Source organism: Nansenia antarctica (genome assembly GCF_963989245.1).
Source record: "Nansenia antarctica genome assembly, chromosome: 7".
In the NCBI taxonomy this organism is placed as follows: Eukaryota; Metazoa; Chordata; class Actinopteri; order Argentiniformes; family Microstomatidae; genus Nansenia; species Nansenia antarctica.
In genome coordinates this window covers 37,573,300-37,593,580 of record NC_137677.1, presented here as the reverse complement: position 1 = coordinate 37,593,580, position 20,281 = coordinate 37,573,300, and the positions used below count along the sequence as shown (strand labels likewise).

General features: G+C 48.0%; 2 protein-coding genes across 2 annotated transcripts in view; both read right to left on the bottom strand.

Annotated features, from left to right (window-relative positions):
• Nucleotides 1-8,570: 8,570 nt before the first annotated feature.
• LOC308162572 (dnaJ homolog subfamily B member 1-like) lies at nt 8,571-12,390 on the bottom strand (the record flags this gene model as incomplete). The annotated part of the gene is made up of 3 exons (XM_080536717.1): nt 8,571-8,801; nt 8,941-9,242; nt 12,375-12,390. 3 exons carry the CDS (start codon nt 12,388-12,390, stop codon nt 8,571-8,573), a joined length of 549 nt encoding a protein of 182 aa, XP_080392843.1.
• A 3,714-nt stretch (nt 12,391-16,104) lies between these two features.
• Nucleotides 16,105-20,281, bottom strand: part of raph1a (Ras association (RalGDS/AF-6) and pleckstrin homology domains 1a) — a gene marked incomplete at both ends in the record, with an annotated part of 52,152 nt that continues 47,975 nt past the window's right edge. The window contains 2 exons of the mRNA XM_080536716.1: nt 16,105-16,447; nt 16,541-18,507. Of these exons, the coding sequence (XP_080392842.1) occupies nt 16,105-16,447; nt 16,541-18,507 (2,310 nt within the window). The remainder of the gene's footprint in view (nt 16,448-16,540; nt 18,508-20,281) is intronic.

Here is a 20,281-nt window from a genome sequence, read left to right as displayed (position 1 = left end):
GTGTCAGCCAGAAGTGTGGAACGAAGAATAGGAGAAATGACAGAAAACGTGAAAGCGCAGCAGACCACTGGTTTGAAAGATGCGACGGTGTTTAGCCTCGCACTTGATGAGAGTGTAGATGTGAATGACATGCCATGTTACTTAAAGTGACCAAGTACCACCCCCAGATAATGGAGTTGAGCAAAGGTTAAACAGGGCCAGGGATCACATTGATTGTTAGGACTGTTTACATGGCTTTGCATACATAGCTCTTTGCAACCCCAACATTTTTTTTGTTGTGGTTGGAATAAAAGAATAAAATGTAAGTAACAACCAAATAATTATATAAATATAAATTATAATTCATACAAGTAAGACCCTTGTATAATCACCATCCAGTTAGGCCTACTTATTAAAATTATAACCATAGGGAGCGCAGTTAGCAGCATTGCAACTTTGGTAGAAATTGAGCGCTCCAATTTGCTTAAAGTTGTGCTACGCATCACAAAGTTTAGTTGTCTTAGATGTTATGTTGGTCATTTTGTTCAAGTTTCAGTTAGTTGACTGTTAGGCCTGTTTATTTAGCATACATGGCTTTGCATACATAGCTCTTTGCTGAAATTGTTGTTCATGTTGTGGAATAAAATTGCAGATCAGTTGGTCTGTTTGGTTTGGTTTGATGTCGAGTCATAATTAATGTTGATATTGTGGTTGGCACACTGACTAACAAGAACATTTTAAAATGGCACTTCATATCAAAAAGGTTGCCTACCCCTGGTCTACAGTGTCAAATGCAGCACTAAGATCTAGTTCGTGGGCAACCATTTCAATAATTTTTCCTGTACAGGGAAGGTTTGATATGGGTCTGTAGTTGTTTAGTACAAATGGGTCTAGGCCGTTCTTTTTTAGTAGAGGCTTAATAACTGCAGTCTTCAGGGCTTCAGGGAAGATTCCTGATGAAAGCGAGGTGTTAATTATTTGTATTAGTTCGCCTGCTATGCAGCTATATATGTTTTTTAAAAAGCTTGTTGGCAGGACATCAAGGGCACAGGTGTATGGTTTAAGACGTGACATGATTTTATCTAGGGTCTTGTAATCAATGGTGTTAAATTGTGACATGGTTGTTATGTCCGCCCTATTTGGGATTGTTAATGGGGACATGTTTTTCATGCATGACACAGAAGACCTAATGCCTTGTCTAATGGTTTCTATTTTATTGTTAAAAAAGGATGCAAGCTCATTGCATTTACTAGTTGAGTGAAATTCCTGAGCAATGGGTGTTGGGGGATTTGTTAGTCTGTCAACAGTTCTGAAAAGGATGCGGGCATTATTGATGTTATTGTTTATGATCTTAGAGAAAAATGATTGCCTGGCGCTTCTTATTTCTAAGTTATAGTTTTGAAGATTCTCTTTATAGATATCATAGTGGACTTGAAGGTTTGTTTTTCTCCATCTGTGCTCTGCTTTACGACATTCTCTTTTTTGGGTCTTTACGGATGGGGCAGTTCTCCAGGGAGCTTTTTGCTTAGATGCATTTGGATCTAATGGGTGCAATATCATCAATGTTTTTTTTTTTTTTTTTTTTTTATAAATTAGTTTTTCAGATTTTATCCCTTTTTCACCCAATTTGGTAGCCAATTGAACCCAACCTAGCATCCAATTATCCCCTGCCTATTGCGTAGGATCCGCCGCACGACCCCGTGGCCGGCAGCCCCAGAGGAGATCGCCAGGCAGACTAGCTGACTGGCTCCTCGAGCCCAGCACCGTTATTCCGGCACCCCGGGGGCGGTGTTGCGCGACGGATCCTTGTCCGGAACTATTCCTATACCGCCCTCGGGAGCGGCCGCTCAATATGCCGCTCCCTGTGTGTGCCTCGGCCATATCCGGATCTGGCGAGCTGGGATTCGATCCCAGTCCCCGGTGGGCAGCTTGCACTAGTGGTTAGTGCTTAGACCGCTACACCACCGCGGGGCACAGTTTTTGTGATTTTTAAGTTGAAATCGTGTAGAAGGTCATTTACTGAGGTTGGAATAGAAGTTTGGGGGGGGGGGGGGCTAGGGAAAAGGCCTGTGTGAACAGTGCACTGGTCTTTTCATTGATATATCGTTTGGAAATAATTTTAGACATAGTTTGAATAACAGGAAAGATAGATACGTCAAAGAATATGCAACAGTGGTCAGACAGGGCAATGTCAGTTACAACAACATTTGAAATATCTAGGCCTTTGGTGATGATAAGGTCCAGAGTGTGACCTCGATTATGAGTAGCGAGGTTCACATGCTGTTGAAGTTCAAAAACATCTAACAGAACAGAGAGTTCTTTGGCTTTGTTGTCCTCTGAGTTATCTACATGAATATTGAAATCACCAGCAATGATCAGACCATTAAATTCAGTAGTAATGATGGAGAGAAGCTCTGTAAGTTCATTAAAGAAGCTAGTAGAGTATTGGGGTGGTCTGTATAAAATTATAAAAAGAATTCGAGTGGAACATTTAAAAACAACTGAGCCCCGCGGTGGCGTAGCGGTCTAAGCACTAGCCACTAGTGCAAGCTGCCCACCGGGGACTGGGATCGAATCCCGGTCTCGCCAGACCCGGATATGGCCGAGGCACACAGGGAGCGGCATATTGAGCGGCCGCTCCAGAGGGCGGTATAGGACTATTTCCGGACAAGGATCCGTCGCGCAACAGCGCCCCCGGGGTGCTGGAATAACGGTGCTGGGCTCGAGGAGCCAGTCAGCTAGTCTGCCTGGCGATCTCCTCTGGGGCTGCCGGCCACGGGGTCGTGCGGCGGATCCTACGCAATAGGCAGGGGATAATTGGATGCTAGGTTGGGTTCAATTGGATACCAAACTGGGTGAAAAAGGGATAAAATCTGAAAAACTAATAAAAACTAATAAAAAATTTGAAATAAATGAAAGATATTCAAATGATAAAAATTCCCCGAAGGATTTCTGTTTGCAGTTAAAACTGTCTCGGAAGAAAGAGGCGATTCCACCACCTTTTTTGTGGGATCTAACGACATCTAAGGTTCTAAAATTGGGGGGTGCTGACTCAATAAGAATTGGTGTCTTGTTATCTTTATCTAACCAGGTCTCAGTGATAAATAAGAAATCTAGTTCATAGGAGCTAATCAAATCTAGTTCATAGGAGCTAATCAACCTACCACTGTACTATGGTAAGACATGGCTATAGCCTATGACTGTACAAGGGCCAAGAGTTTTACCTGGTCAGGTCATGTGATCAGGGAAAACCCCTGGCTAGTCTTGACGGGAAAGAGGACCTGGGTGCTGATGGGGCACTGATAGCTGCCAGTAGCACCTAGACCAGTACCAGAACCGGCACCAGGCTGTACCTGGACCACCACCAGGTTGTATTGTTGTTATTGTTGCATCATAACTGAGCTTGAGATGGATGCGCGGTGTACAGGTATTTCGCCCTTGCTTGCTTACTATGCGCCGGTGGTCCTCGGGCCTCTCCTCGGGGGCCCCCTGGCCGCCCTGCGTGCTTGGTCTGTTCTGCCGCCGGGGCACCTGCTTGGCTAGGCTGGTGCGGGGCTATTATGGTCTGTGCTTGCTTGGCTGGGCCGGGTGTGCTCGTGGTGGGGCAGGTCGGGTGTGTGGGGCGGCGGGGGCACCCCGGGGGGAGGTTTCCCAAACCGCTGTGTGCTGGTAGGCAAACTGGTAGTAGTCGCTCTATGAGTAGAGGGCTGCAAGGGAAGTTTCCTGGCTACACAGTGTACAGGTTTTTACTTTTGTCTGCTTGCGGCTCTGTCATTATGTAAAGCGCATTGAGTCGCATCTTGAGAATACAAATAAAACTTGATTTGATTTGCTTTAGTCTTGATAGAATAGGGTGGATCGTGCTTTTTAACACCTCCTCTATCTTCTCTTGCCTAATAAGTGATTATGTGTGTTCCTTGCAATGGAGACTTCTTAAAACCCTAAACCGACAGGATGGAACTACTGACATCAAACTACTAAAGCAAAGGGAACACCAGCAGAAAGTGGTTTCTGAGGTGAAAGGCCTGCATATTTCATTCTCTCTGTCCCTCCAATCTCTCTGTCCCTCCAATCTCTGTGTCCCTCCAATCTCTCTGTCCCTCCAATCTCTGTGTCGTGTTCTTAGCTTTGAGCCCACAGACAGTGTGTGTTGAGGGATGTGACACGGGTGTTCAGTCTGTTTGTCTCCCCTCACAGACGATACAGAGACTACACATGGATGTCAATGGGGTTATGAGTGAATGAATGAATGAATGGTCTTTATTGTCATTAATACAGTACAGGTACCATACAACGCAATTTAGGAGGGGGGGCTCCCCTGGTGCTTGGAAAAAAGACTAAAAACAAGAGGGCCAAGGGTAAAATAAAAAAGGGAAAAGAGCTGGTTTACATAAATAAAGGCTATGTACACTATCTACTATACTACTATACTATACTGTACAATAAAACACTGTGCTGTACTCTATGCTATGCTATAAATATCCTAACTTTTCCTATATCTGAACCTTATGTACACAAGGGTTGTCATATTGCACATAGTATTGTTGCACATTCATTAAAGTGTCGCAGTTTGCAGGTTAGAAATGTTCACAGTTGTATTTCAATATTGCACTTATGTTTACAATCTAGTAGCTGCCATCGAATTGTCTAGATTGTCCAGGGCCTAGAACCTAGGTCTTTGCTGTGTTCATAGCCTGAATGGCCCTAGGGTAGAAGCTTAGAAGGTTAGAGTCAGAGTGGAGAGGTTAGTGTGTAAGCATGGTTGATGTATGTATGTTTGTTTGTGTGTGTGTGTGCGTGCATGCGTGCATGCGTGTGTTTGCGTATGCATAGAGCTAGAAACACACAGAAGACAAATCTCTCACAAAACTGACAATAAAGTTGACTTATTTGATATTGTGTGTAGAGTGGACTCTGAGCTGCATGTGTACCAGGAGCGTGTGTACAAGGAGCGTGTGTACCAGGAACTGTACCAGGAGCATGTGTACCAGGAGCATGTGTACCAGGAGCATGTGTACCAGCAGTGTACCAGGAGCATGTGTACCAGGAGCATGTGTACCAGCAGTGTACCAGGAGCATGTGTACCAGCAGTGTACCAGGAGCATGTGTACCAGGAGCATGTGTACCAGGAGCATGTGTACCAGGAGCATGTGTACCAGCAGTGTACCAGGAACATGTGTACCAGGAGCATGTGTACCAGGAGCATGTGTACCAGGAGCTTGTGTACCAGGAGTGTACCAGGAGCGTGGGTACCAGGAGCATGTGTACCAGGAGCGTGGGTACCAGGAGCATGTGTACCAGGAGTGTACCAGGAGCGTGGGTACCAGGAGCGTGTGTACCAGGAGCGTGGGTACCAGGGGCATGTGTACCAGGAGCATGTGTACCAGGAGCATGTGTACCAGGAACATGTGTACCAGGAGCATGTGTACCAGGAGCATGTGTACCAGGAACATGTGTACCAGGAGCATGTGTACCAGGAGCATGTGTACCAGGAGCATGTGTACCAGGAGCATGTGTACCAGGAGTGTACCAGGAGCATGTGTACCAGGAGTGTACCAGGAGCATGTGTACCAGGAGCATGTGTACCAGGAACATGTGTACCAGGAGCATGTGTACCAGGAGCATGTGTGCCAGGAGCATGTGTACCAGGAGTGTACCAGGAGCATGTGTACCAGGAGTGTACCAGGAGCATGTGTTCCAGGAGTGTACCAGGAGCATGTGTACCAGGAGCACGTGTACAAGGAACATGTGTACCAGGAGCATGTGTACCAGGAGCACGTGTACAAGGAACATGTGTACCAGGAGCATGTGTTCCAGGAGTGTACCAGGAGCATGTGTACCAGGAGTGTACCAGGAGCATGTGTACCAGGAGCATGTGTACCAGGAGCAATCACAGACCTCCATAGCTCCAGATCACTGGAGTACATCAAAGTACAGATGTAAGTGAGTTTCATTTTATGAATGTGTTGTTAGTTTACAATATTTTGGAATGACCATGACAAAGTCCTTGTATTGGTTGTTTGAACAGAGCCTCCATTTTGAGCTTGTCATGAAGGATATTATATGCTATTATAACAAAAACTACAAATCTGTTGAAACAATTCTTTACCCTTACTTATAAACAGAAAATTCTACATTGTATCCATATGCCAAATGTGACCATGGTTGACCAGGACATGGACCGAAATAAGACAGACAACCATAGTCAGGGGTGCAAACGTGTCACCTTTCTGCTAAATTAGCCGTTTTTATCTCAAAATATGTCATCCATGTGAATTGTATAGATCTGCCATCTTTTTTTTTTTTTGGGGGGGGGGGCTAAGTGTCATCCAAGTCACATGATGCGCGAGCTAACTAATTTCCCTGTCTGCTAAACTCCCCTGCTGTTGAAATAACTTTTAGCTTCAGGCAGCTAGGTACAGTTCCAGACAGCATAGAGAACACAGTAAACAGTTTTCGAAGTAATTCAGCAGATGTTGAGGTCAGGGCTGCCGCTACTTACACACGCATCATTTTTAGACCACCGTTAGTGCTAACGGTATCTATTTAACACCATTAGTGCTAGCGCTATCCCCCTCCTAAGGTTAGCCGCCCAAAAAAATGGGTCACCTTTTTGGGCCATCACCAGTTTGCACCCCTGGTAAAAGAAGCTATATCTAGAGAACTAGATGTGAAATATACAGTATGCTCAACGGTAGTCATTTATAATTGTACACTGGTTGCATCAACTTTTATGATTCAGCTTCATTGTACATCATCATAACCTCAGTCCCCCACTACTGCAAATAAACTCTTGCAAATGCAGGCAGGTATACCCCTGCCAGGTCATACCTTGTGTGTTAGATTCAAGTTGTCTTTGAGAAAGACTAGGGTCTTGAAAATAGAATTCTACCTGAGCCTTCTTGACTTTCCATTTAGTTAATGTGAATGTTAGTTTCTCTCAACTTTAGCATGATAACCCTGCAAAAATTGTCATGCAAACAATGTTTGTTTGAGGCATATCTGTTATGTAACTTGGATTGCAGAGATGGGTGTTCGGCCTACGAGAACTCAGTCATGGTAAACAGTTTTCGAAGTAATTCTGCAGGTGTTGAGGTTAAGCTACTTACACACGCATCATTGTTAGACCACCGTTAGTGCTAGAGCTATCTATTTAACACCATTAGTGCTAGCTCTATCCCCCCCCTAAGGTTAGCCGCCCAAAAAATGTGTCACCTTTTTGGGCCATCACCAGTTTGCACCCCTGATAGTACATAATCAACTTATTTAGTATTCTGTAAGTTTGCCAGCCGTCAAATCAACTTCATGCAAAGGAGAAATGATTACTCATTCGAAGCATAGGAAAAACCCATCTAAAATGTACATTTAAGATCCAGGCTCGCAGACCGAGTACCGAAGACGATCACAGCCGTGCTGATATTCAGTATAACAGCACGACCTCGAGTGTGATATTGCTTTTATACAACAGTTCTACAGCGCGATGTATTAGTTAACAGTAATAAGCGACAACAGATTATGCTTTGTTTGTTTATGTAATCATACACACACACGCGCACGCGCACAGTTATTTGGCACAGAACAACTCTTCCATGAATAACTGCAATCTATACGATCTGATCAGCTATTGTATCTGTTGAATATGCAGGGAGATTCCTACTGCATTCCTAAATGCACACAAGACATTGTGGAATATAAAAGCATTTACTTCTCTATGTCTGAATTAGTTTGAACATTACTTGAAAGTTGTGCTCAAGAATATCCCTGTTCAGCCCTCCCGTTTACAGTAGACAGAGAAAATGAATTCCCAGCATTTTTGCCCATACATTTCCCTACCAAACTCAGTTTCAGAATCTCACACATAACTTCACTGCAAAGTAATACTGGTGACCCCAAAATATATATATGCGTTATAATCATAAGGTAAGGATAGGATATAGCTACAATCAGGCATGTTTCACTGCACCTGAGTGGAGACTTTTTAAACAAGTTGCCTGCAACAAATGCTCTGGAAGCATTATCAAAACAGTTTGAGATACCACTCAACTCAAAATTATATTTCCGTGCTCTGCACAAGCATCTTCGACTCGACTGATTCCTCTCCAATCAGTTTCATTGTCCTCCTTACTTGACTAGACCCCTACCCCTGCCGTAGGCACAAACACAAGCCTTTCTAACCACACCCGTGGCCCCCACCCAGACGTTGCCTTATCTCCCCTTCCCATGAATGAATGAATGGTCTTTATTATATGCTGTGAGCAGGAAATGTACTGTGAGCAGGTAACATGTAATACTACGTATGATGGATGAATAAATGTGTGATGCACAAAACACCATAAAGACACTAGAGTGGTGACGATAACATTTCTCTCTGTCAATTTCTTAGTCAGATAGCACTCCATCACCATCAAACTGGTGACCATATGATTATGGTCAAATAAGACGCAAGAAATAACCTGGTATTTCACAATTACTCTACACTGGTCCAAGGGTGAGTTAGGGGTAACATGACTGGACAGAAGGAAGAGAGCTCTGGGGATGGTGTGGACTGACTGTCTTCGTGTTTGTTAGGTTTCTCTAAGCCACTATTTCATTCAAGGCGGAAGGATCTGGCCCAATGCATCACGGGCACTCTGCCTCAACTTTTCAGGAAACTTCACCACAAACTCCAGGACCATGTCGCCCCTCTTCTCGGGGCACTTGGACAGGGGCAGTCCTTCCCCGACAATGCGCTTTTTCATCCCAGGCTTGACCACATCTCTGGGGGTCACAGTGACAGTCCTGCCGTCCAATGTGGGAGCATTGACTGAGCATCCACACAGTGCCTAGTGGAAGAGAGATGTGGAAAGACAGAGACAGATCATAACAGGACAGTCAATTGCTATTGATGAAGTATTATGAGCAATAGGAAACCAACCAACAACACGGTGAACACAACAGGTAAATCAGAGACAAAGCACTCACATCTCTAAGTGATATGCTTGCAGGATAGATGATATCGGAGCCCTCCCGGCGGAAGACAGGGTGGGGTTTGTCTTTGACCACGAGCACCACGTCAGCCGGAATGTTGGTGGCCGTTTCATCTCCCTCCTTGGGGAAGGTGATCTTCGTCCATTCCTTCCAGCCTCGCTTGATGTCCACAGTCAGGATCTTGTCCTCGCTGCGCATGGTGCAGTGATCTGCATTCAGGCGCTTGCGGGATATTTTCATCTTCTTGGTGCAGCCTGAGAACACCTCCTCCAGGCTTTCCAGGGTTGCCACGCTACCTGGAAAACAGAGAAAACATGGAAATTATTGAGCCCTGTTCCATACCTGGAAAAGGCATGGAAACTGTGCAAAATGTAAAATTAACATGGAAATCTTGTGTTGCCCTGGAAAATGTTATAGGCTTTCTAAAACCTTAAATAATTTAAGTTTATTCTCAAATGTAAGTAGTTGGCTTGGAACTGTCTGTTGCCGTTCTAAATTTGGGTTTATCAATGTTGGTTGGCAAGCACATGGTTCATTGTTGCAAACAAACATCGATGTGCTTGCTAGCTAGAGCTTGGAATGTGTTGATACTTCCTGATATCCGTGAGTGGGGGGCGCGAGTTAAAACGGTCATATCTCAGCGTAGGAACGTCGGATTTACTCAGGAAGTGGTAGAAGTTTGACTGGCGGTCAATGCAAATGTGTGGGCTTTGCTACTTTAATACGATAAAATAAGAAAACAGTATTGCTTTTTAGCTATTAGGAGCCCAAATCCGATGGCCAGTCAGGCAAACAATTATATAGTGTTGTTGCCAATCAATGATCAACGTCGTTATATAGAATTTTTTCTTATGAAATAGGGGTTGATTCATCAGAGCAGTCATACGTCATCTCCCTGTCATCAGCGATTTGTAGTTCTTCATTTGACTTGCCGTGTAAATCCCTACATTAGTTTTCTTAATATAAGAAAGGATAATTAATAAATCCGTTCAATGGGCATAGATGATGCATTTGCCAAAGTGATGAACTGTTAATCAGTATTTAGCCTGTATGGTATACACCTTGTTCCAAATTATTATGCAAATGATATTTTTCTCAGATTTTCCTAAATAGTCGATGCAAATGACAATCAGTATAATTTTCAAGTCATCAACCGTTAGAGTATAATTCAAATTTTATTGATCAAACCTCCCAATGATAACAGTATTTTTTTTTTAAATAAAAAACTCAAAATGCACTGTTCCAAATTATTATGCACAACAGAGTTTCAAATTTTTTTATAGGTTGTAAAGAACTAAAAATGGTAATTTGATGAATTTAGGGTTAGGAGGTCATATTAGGAGGTCATATTTACTGAAATCAAAAGCTATTTCAAACAAAAACATCTTAACAGGTCAAGTTACATGTTAACATAGGACCCCTTCTTTGATATCACCTTCACAATTCTTGCATCCATTGAACTTGTGAGTTTTTGGAGAGTTTCTGCTTGAATTTCTTTGCAGGATGCCAGAATAGCCTCCCAGAGCTGCTGTTTTGATGTGAACTGCCTCCCACCCTCATATATATTTTGCTTGAGGATGCTCCAAAGGTTCTCAATAGGGTTGAGGTCAGGGGAAGATGGGGGCCACACCATGAGTTTCTCTCCTTTTATGCCTATAGCAGCCAATGACACAGAGGTATTCTTTGCAGCATGACATGGTGCATTGTCATGCATGAAGATGATTTTGCTACGGAAGGCACGGTTCTTCTTTTTGTACCACGGAAGAAAGTGGTCAGTCAGAAACTCTACATACTTTGCCGAGGTCATTTTCACACCTTCAGGGACCTTAAAAGGGCCTACCAGCTCTCTCCCCATGATTCCGGCCCAAAACATGACTCCGCCACCTCCTTGCTGACGTCGCAGCCTTGTTGGGACATGGTGGCCATCCACCAACCATCCACTACTCCATCCATCTGGACCATCCAGGGTTGCACGGCACTCATCAGTAAACAAGACTGTTTGGAAATTAGTCTTCATGTATTTCTGAGCCCACTGTCATGCTGCAAAGAATACCTCTGTGTCATTGGCTGCTATAGGCATAAAAGGAGAGAAACTCATGGTGTGTGCATGTAAACGTAGTCATTGAGATGAAAAGCAATATACAGTATGCAATAATATAGTTCAGATATGATACAAGTTCAAGTAGGCAAGTTCATACAAGTTCAAGTAGTACTCATTGATTGTTGGACTCGGACACCTATGATCATAATATCCAATAACAGTAATCATTAATACAGTTTAAAAGGACAATATGGTTACAGAATATATCACATAACCTTGTTTTGTGGGATTTGGAGCTTTGTATACTGTTCTGCACAAACAATGCAAGCTACTTTCCAAATCCCAGTCCCTCAATACACTGTATACAGTCATGCTGGAAAGTCGTCATCAGACAATGGGACTTATATGAAGATCAAATAAAAGTCTAAAATGTGTGGAAATTCCAACAGGGTTCACAAGCGTTCAAGCATGATATACGGATCCTGCTGTGGACTAATTTTCACCATAGACCTTTTTCAATTATTGTACATTGGATGTAAACACGATTTCAACTTTCTTGATGGCAAATGTATTCATGTGATAAAGCCGTGGTGCCAAGATAGCTGTAGGTTTGCCAAACTCTGAATCAGACTATATACTCTTAACCCTGATGCCTCTCCCTTGAAGATGTCCTCGCATCATCTTGTATCCACAGTTGGGAAACATTTGCTGGATATCAGAGATAATGGTGTCCAGGTGCTCATCTGATACCCTATTGTGAAAAAAAGATAGAATCAGAATCAGAATCAGAATGACTTTATTCGCCAAGTAGTTTTCACATACAAGGAATTTGCTGTGGTTGTTGGTGCATACAGACAACATAATAATAATAATAATTATTATTATTAAAAAGCAAGTAGTACAAAAAACGTCAAGAAGCAATATATATATTGTAATTATATATTGTAATATCTATGACATGACATTACATACAGTTTACATACTGTGATGTCTGTGTGTGTCTGTTTGTAGGATGATATTTAGACCAAATGAATGCTGTGTACTAGAAAGTGGCATTGTGATTTAATCTGACTAAGCATGCTTATCTCAAGCGTTGGTTTTAGTTTTAGTATTCAGATCAATGTGTGAATGTTACTCTGATTGTGACTGACCTTATATCGTTTTGCTCCATTCTACTTCTGATCGTCCTCAGCGAAACATTGAGTATACCGGCAACAGCTGTCGCTGATATGCCCAAGTCTATGTAGCGCTCAATTCAACTGAGCGGGACGGCCATTTTTGGACGGCCCGGTCGGCCAGTGTTGGTGATCCCAGTCTCGTGTGCTGTTGCGTTTGGTATCCTTAACGTTAACACATGTTGCTGTTGAATGGTCACCAAGGCGGTTACCGTTGCTTGAGGACATTCTTCACCCATCGCAGCAGAGATTTGCCCCATTCTATCTAACAGCCACTCTACGCGGTGGAACACAACATCATTAGACACTGTGTTTTGCTCCATCTGAAGTAGGAGGCCATGGATGTCTCGTCGTACAATCCCGAATGTGTCCATGTTGTTAACCTTAGGACAGCTTTAACGGCTGATATGATACTATATAAAGGCTATGATACTATATAAAGGCTAAAAGCTAGGCTATGACGCTATGGAAAGGCTGTGGACACTCAAAAGGCAAAAATTGCAGCAATTGGCAAAACAGCAAACTACAGATCTTACAGTTTTTATAGTCTCTTACAGCTCCTCCCCCCCTGTGCCAAAAACTCAAGTCGGAATGAAATACAATGCAAATGAGCACCGTGATGTCCAAATACAATGCAAATTAGCACCGTGGCAACACTCGAATGAAATGCACTCACGTCGAAATGTAATGTGCTCATGACCAAATGTAATACACACATCTCCAAATGTAATGTGCTCATGACTTAATGTAATACACACATCTCCAAATGTAATGTGCTCATGACTTAATGTAATACACACATCTCCAAATGTAATGTGCTCATGATCAAATGTAATACACACATCTCCAAATGTAATGTGCTCATGACCAAATGTAATACATACATCTCCAAATGTAATGTGCTCATGACCAAATGTAATACACACATCTCCAAATGTAATGTGCTCATGACCAAATGTAATACATACATCTCCAAATACAATACAGCTGTATTGATTTCATTTTGGCACAGATATGCCGTATTTTTGCATTGTATTTAGTATTTTTGCATTGTATTTAGTGTTACACAAGTATTGCATTCCGATGTGTGTATTGCGTTTGGATGTGGCACGATCCGCCCTCCATAGGTCTATCGATTGATTGTAAATGACTTTCAGGTGCATAGCGCCCTCTGCTGGTGCCAGTAGCTAACTGACGCTCCCCCACTGACAAGCGCTGACAAGGCGCTCCCCGCCCGGATAATCACAGTTGGTAAATTCGCCGGAGCGCACACTGGGTTCACCGTCGTAATGGAATGGAACCAAGCCATTTTGATTGGACAGTCGGAGGCAGTGGCGTGGACGCTCTGAGTCTGACGCTCTCAGAGCGAATTTACGAACGTGGCCTTAGGCGAGTGCAGCCTAGCGGTTAGAACTCTATGATCTGAACGAACACACACACACACACACACACACACACACACACAATAATACCCCGTGTGCACAGACACACACACACACACAATAATGCACACATGTGCGCGTACACACAGACACACACACACACACACACACACACACACACACACACACACAATAATGCACACATGCGAGCGTACACACACACACACACACACACACACACACACACACACACACACACACACACACACACAATGGAAACAGCGACTCAAGCCCCTAACAAAGGAGTCTTGTACACAGAAATATAGAACCACTCCACACAGACACCCACAGACTCATGATGAGGTATGATTTGCACATGTTTATTGTTCAGTTTAAATGCATTTTTAGGTTTATTCCCCCCCCCCCCCCGTTAACGACAGTCTCTAAGAATAATTCCTGACTTTAAAACAGCCCCTTTGGCCTTCAGACACGAGACGGTTTCAGTTTCTCTGTGTTTTTCTTTTTGTCCTACTGACTGAAATGACTGAAGACCTTCAAGAAATGATGAAAAAATAGCGGAGAGAGAGAAACGGCTGACGCAAAGCCTTCTGGGTAACGGATGTGGAGGAAGGCAGAGGTTCTGCTGTGATGGGGTAAAACACACGTTCCTCTTCCACACGCTACACACACGCTACACACACGCTACTCACACATCAGCCCTGGGCCGAGTGTTGTCGTAACAACAATAGTGCAATGTGGGTCATTGGTACAGGGGGGTTAAACATGGTGACCAATGTTGGGGGGCCCGATCAGACGTAACCATGACAACACACAGATACACACGGAGGAGGGAGGGGGGGGGTCGTTGTTACACAGCCAGATGTGGTCTTCATGCTACAGCTTTGTGACGTTTTTTCTACGACGACTAGTCTTGTAAAATCCAGAGGACACGCCCCCCCCCCCACCCCCAGCTAAGCCCCGCCCCCTCCCCCCAGCCCCACCCCCTCAGACCTACGGTAAAAGAGAAGGCATTCATGTGAAACAACGTCTGTCCCACCTCAGAAACAAAATGGCCGCCTGCCCCCCCTCACCCACCCCTGGATATGAGTGACATCACGCGAGTCAGTCATGTGACCTCCTAATTCCCGCCTACATCTTTTTTTAATATATGGGGGCGTGGCCAAAGCCCAGGCGCAGCAGCCGTATGTACAGACGGACCGACAACGTAACCAATCAGAACAGAGTAGGGTTAAGTCCCGCCCCTCCCAACGTAACAGCCAATCACAGAGGTCGACCTTCCTCCTGCCCCTTGTTCCTCGACACAGGGGTGAAACGTAGATAGAAACGCAGCGCATCGATCTGACTTGACTTCTATACGACACACACCTGTTCACACCTGTTCTACACCTGTTCTCATACCTGTTCATACCTGTTCTACACATTTCTATTTGAACACTGAAACGGTGCTTCCTCTTGAATAGGCCCTGGGGTATGGGAGCCAATCAGAGCTGTGTCCCGTGACCAGGTTCAGCCAATCACCTTCCAGTTGTACAGTACAGTAATAGTCTGCTGTAGGTTTTCAACCATTTTGGTGCAATTTGCAAAAGAAAAAGAAAAAAAGAAAAAATTTAAATCTTCATTTAGAATTAAACAACACAATGCATCTGTACACGCCACAGACGGACTGACGGACGGACAGAGACAGGCCTGTTAGCTATGAGGCCTGTTAGCTATGAGGCCTGTTAGCCTGTTAGCTATGAGACCTGTTAGCCATGAGGCCTGTTAGCTATGAGGCCTGTTAGCTATGAGGCCTGTTCGCTATGAGGCCTGTTAGCCTGTTAGCTATGAGGCCTGTTAGCCATGAGGCCTGTTAGCCATGAGGCCTGTTAGCTTGTTAGCCTGTTAGCCCGCGTCCGTTTGTCCATCCCACGTCTCCAACCCTCATCTCTACTCACTGTTTCATTTTCACTCACTAGGATTTTTTAAAAACATAACTTTAAAATAATAATAATATCTTTCAGGTATTAAATAATCTTATATAAAAACACAAAAGTAAAAGTAACCCCGCCCGCCCCTGCCCACCCTCCTCCCACCCCACCCCCAAACGTCCACATACATTTTCTATACATCCCGCCCCGCCCCGCCCCTCCCCCCTCCCCCCACACACACACCCCAAACCGTTAGCTAACGTAACACCATTAACGTCCATACAGGGGCTCCATGCAGTACCAGTATATTGCAGCAAAATTCTTGTCGTTTACGTTTTTTTCTTAATATTTTCAATGCAAAGCGGCAAGGAAAAAGCTGGATTACGGTTTGTCTGGGCTCTTTTACTATGACAGGAATGTCAGAATAATAATCTGGGATTACGAGGGGAAGAAGAAGACCCAGAGCAGTCAGTCAGTCCTGTGGCAGACAGTCTGGCTGGAGGGGTGGGATTAAAGGTCCTGGGGGGTTAGGTTAGGGTTCGGGGGGGTTGGGGGACCTAATTGGTCCATAGTCTGTCAGCCCCGGCCCCAAACAAACACCCCCCTGCCCCCCTGTCTGTCCCGCTAGCTAGCTACCACTCCCCCGTCAGTTTGGTGCTCTGGTCTCGTTTGGGGGGCTGTGGTGGCGGCCCCCGTCGTAATGTTGCATAGCCTGAGATGTTGCTGCCGCTGTAGCCCCCGCCCCCCCCCCCGCCGTGCCGGTGCTGGTCCAGCAGCAGCTCGGGGGGGGGCGGGGGGAGGGCCATATCGTCCATGGTCATCACCGGCTCCAGCTTGGCGGAGACGCGGGAGGAGGTGAGGGAGCCATGGCGCGAGATGGACTTCCTCTTCAGAGTCCGGTTCAGGTCCTCCAGGAAGTTGGGCTGCAGAGCCAGGTTGGCCCCCTTGGGGGAGGTGGGGGGCACCTGGGAGCTGCTGTAGGACCCCCCAGGGGGAAGGGGGGGTGTGGGGGTGGGGATAGGGGTGGGGGAGAGGGCCCGGGGGTCGTGGGCCACCGTGTTGCTCCGCCGGTGCAGGGAGGTGGGGGGGGCCAGCGGCGTGGTCGTCTTCTTCAGCGAGGTGGTCTTCCACGCGGACGAGGGCTTGACCACCGCGGGGGGGGCGGCGTGCTGCTGTTGGTGCTGCTGGGGGGGCTGGGGGTTCACCACCGCCACCCTGGGTGCCCCCGGGTGCAGCTCGGAGGGCGGGGGGGGCGGGGGGAGGAGCTCCGAGTCGGGAGGGGGAGGGGGGAAGTAGTCGCAGTCGGGCGGCGGCGGGGAGGGGAAGTCGCCGCTGTGCTGGCGGTGGGGATGCTGCTGCTGGCCCGTCTGCTGCTGGAGCCCCTGCAGGGCCAGGGGCAGGTGGGACAGGTTCAGCTTGCCCGGCTTGGGGGGCGCGGCGGGGGGGCCCAGGGCCGAGGCCTCCTTGGAGGGGGAGCCGGAGGAGGAGGCGGGGGAGGAGCCGCAGGAGGAGGGGAGGCAGGGCTGGGCGAACATGCTCACCAGGCTCTCCACCTTCTTGGGCCTCTCCTCCTCCCCTCCCTTGATGCTGGAGTTGCGCTGGGGCGCGGGGGGCGGGCCCCTCTTGCCCCATCCGCCCGAGCCCGTGGAGGAGGTGGAGGAAGAGGAGGGTGACTTCTTGATGGGAGAGCCCATCTTAGAAGGGGGGTGGGAGGGGTCGCTCTGAGGGGGAGGGGGGAAGTCCAGGTCCGGTGGAGGCGGGGGGAACTCCGGGGACTCGGGGGGGATCTGCCCCCCCCCACCGCCACCCGGCTGCCATTTTGGTTTAGCCTTGACGGCTGGGGGGGACTGGGGGGCGGGGAGGAACTTGGAGCCTTCCAGCGAGCTGGAAGCGGTGAGGGAGGCTCCAGGGAACTGGTTGACCAGCTGCTTGACCAGGGAGGGGGTGGGGGAGATGGGGGCCGACAGGGGGAGGGTCTTGGAGGAGAAGCTGTGCTGTTTGGGCATGGTGGGGGGCGGCTGGTTGGGCGAATGGCCGGTGGAGAAGCTCTGCTGCTTCTTGACCGGAGCCAGGGAGAAAGGGGGGGGCGGGGGGGACATGGGGGACAGGGGGAGGGAGGGAGGTCCCCCCGAGGGTTTGGGGGCGGTCTGGGGGGGGAAGAACCCCCCGGTGAAGGTCTTGGGGGGGGCGGGGGGAGGCAGGGCGGAGGAGGGGGAGGTGGCCAGCTGGTAGGGGTGTGTAGGGGGAGGGGGAGACATGGCGGAGGGAGGAGGAGGAGGAGGGGGGGGGGACGACTCGTCCTCCAGGGAGGGGGTGAAGTCGTAGGCCATGTGGGGGAACTTCTGTGACAGGAAGTTCTGGAGCCCCGTGTTGCCCAGCGCCTCGTATGATTGGTCCTGCTCGGGAGGGGGCGGGGGCAGAACGCCGTTGGTCTGCAGGTGGAGGAGGAGGAGGGGGTGGGGGGGGGGCTGCTGATCCTGGTGCTGCTGGGGGGGAGGGGGGGGTATGAAGTGGGGGGGTGGGGGGGCCTGGGGTTGTTGGGGGTTGGGGCTGGGGGGGCCCAGCTTCAGAACCGCCATGGCCGACCCGGGGAGGGGCGCGGAGAGGGGGGGTGGCGGGGGAGGAGGGGGGGGGGAAGAGGAGGAGGCCAGGAGGGAGGAGGGGAGGGTGTTGTAGTTGTAGTGCTGGGGCTTCACTGACTGCAGAGGTGGGGCCGGGGGCGAGGGGGGCGGGGCTTGTTGTGATTGGTGGTAGTGATTGGCGGGGGCCTGCTGGTAGGCGGAGCCTCCCCCTTGGAGGCGGGCCAGGGTGCTGTACTTGATGTACATGGTGGGGGGGGCCGCTGTCTGGTGGGTGGGGTTGTTGGGGAGCGGGGGAGGGGGGGGAGGCGGGGGAGGGGGATCCGGGGGGGAGGGGGAGGACTCGGGGGAGGAGAGGCTGGCGTAGCTGCCCAGCGAGGCGGGGGGGCTGGCCTGGGACAGGGGCAGGGGGGGCAGCTGAAGGGGGAAGGGCCTGCTGATAGGCTCCGCCCTCATCTGGGGAGACAGAGAGAGAGACAGAGAGAGAGACAGAGAGATAGGGGGCGTCGGTTAGATGACATCATAACGTTTATTAAAACCTCAAGGCAAGGCAGGTTTGTTTGTATAGCACATTTCATACAACAAGGGCAATTCAAAGTGCTGTACATATAGCAGGGTTCCACATTAACAGTTGCCCGCTTGCCCGGTGCAAGTAAAACATTTGCCGGGTTTGTTTGCTCGACCAGACTAGATGATCGTGGAGTGAAGATATTATTAAAGCGTACACGCTGATCGACAGACAGGTGGACAGGCGCGTACGCTTTAATAATATCTTCACTCCACGATCATAGTGTGGTCTGGCGCCTGCACCGTCCGTTGTTCTTCCTGCACACCGATAAACAGATCCAGGATCTGTCGCTGTCGCGCAAACAAACCCGGCAAATGTTTTACCCGCCCCAGGCAAGCGGGCAACCGTTAATGTCGAGCCCTGTATAGCATTATAAAAAGACAGAGAAAGAAGGATAGTAAGACAATAATCAACAACAACAACATCAGGATTGTTAACGGCTGTGGCTTTGCGACAGGAACGTGTTAACATGTTAATGTCTCACAACTTCAGCAAAATGCACAAAATGCACAAGACACGACGCAAGGGGGGGGCAGGGGGGGACTGACAAAAGTGACAAAAGTGCCACGCCATGACAAAAGTGTTGACCCGACACACCGTGCTCCCCTGCCCCCCCCCCCCGATGACCGCATTCACACAACCCCATGACCACATCCATACAACCCCATGACCTGACCATACTAACTATGACGCAACCATAACATTTTGCGACATTTTTAGATTGGAATGTTCAGATGTTCGGACAATGATAATATTGATATGATAATTTTACAGATGTTACAAGTAGCAGTATAACCTCTGGAGCGTAGGATTCTGACGCATTGAACAGTTTGGAAACGGTTCTCGATTCCCATCCCTACTTACAGTGCATTCATCCATCCATCCATCCATCTGTCCATCCATCCATCTGTCCATCCATCATCCATCCATCCATCTGTCATTCCATCCATCCATCCATCTGTCCATCCATCCATCCATCCATCCATCCATCCATGCATCCATCCATCCATCTATCTATCTATCTATCTTGGAAGAATGAGACATGTTATCAATTTATACTGATAACAGAAACAGTACACACACACACACACACACACACACACACACACACACACACACACACACACACACACACACACACACACACACACACTGGGTTAACCACACACAACAGAACCCAAGATTAAAACACCAGTGCAGTTAGGACAGTCTGACCACACACTGACCACACACACTGACCACACACTGACCACACACTGACCACACACTGACCACCAAGGCCCCACCACAGGTGCCCAGCAAGCGGTTAGGTTAGTGGTGGGTGGTTCTATGGACCGTGGGGTTAACCGTTAACCGTTAACCGTTAACCTAACCTCACCTAACCTCAGACCTCTGTCCCCCCAGAGCACAGGGGCATGGCTGAACGACCTTTAACCCCGGACGCCTGGACAGACGGGTGGAAGGAGGAGAGGGAGGGGGAGGAGGAGGAGGAGGAGGGGGAGGGGGGAGGAGGAGGGGGGGAGGGGGGGAGGAGGAGGAGGAGGAGGGGGAGGGGGGGAGGAGGAGGAGGGGGAGGAGGAGGGGGAGGGGGGAGAAGGAGGGGGAGGAGGAGGAGGAGAGGGAGGAGGGGGAGGGGGAGGGGGAGAGGACAGAGATGGGGAC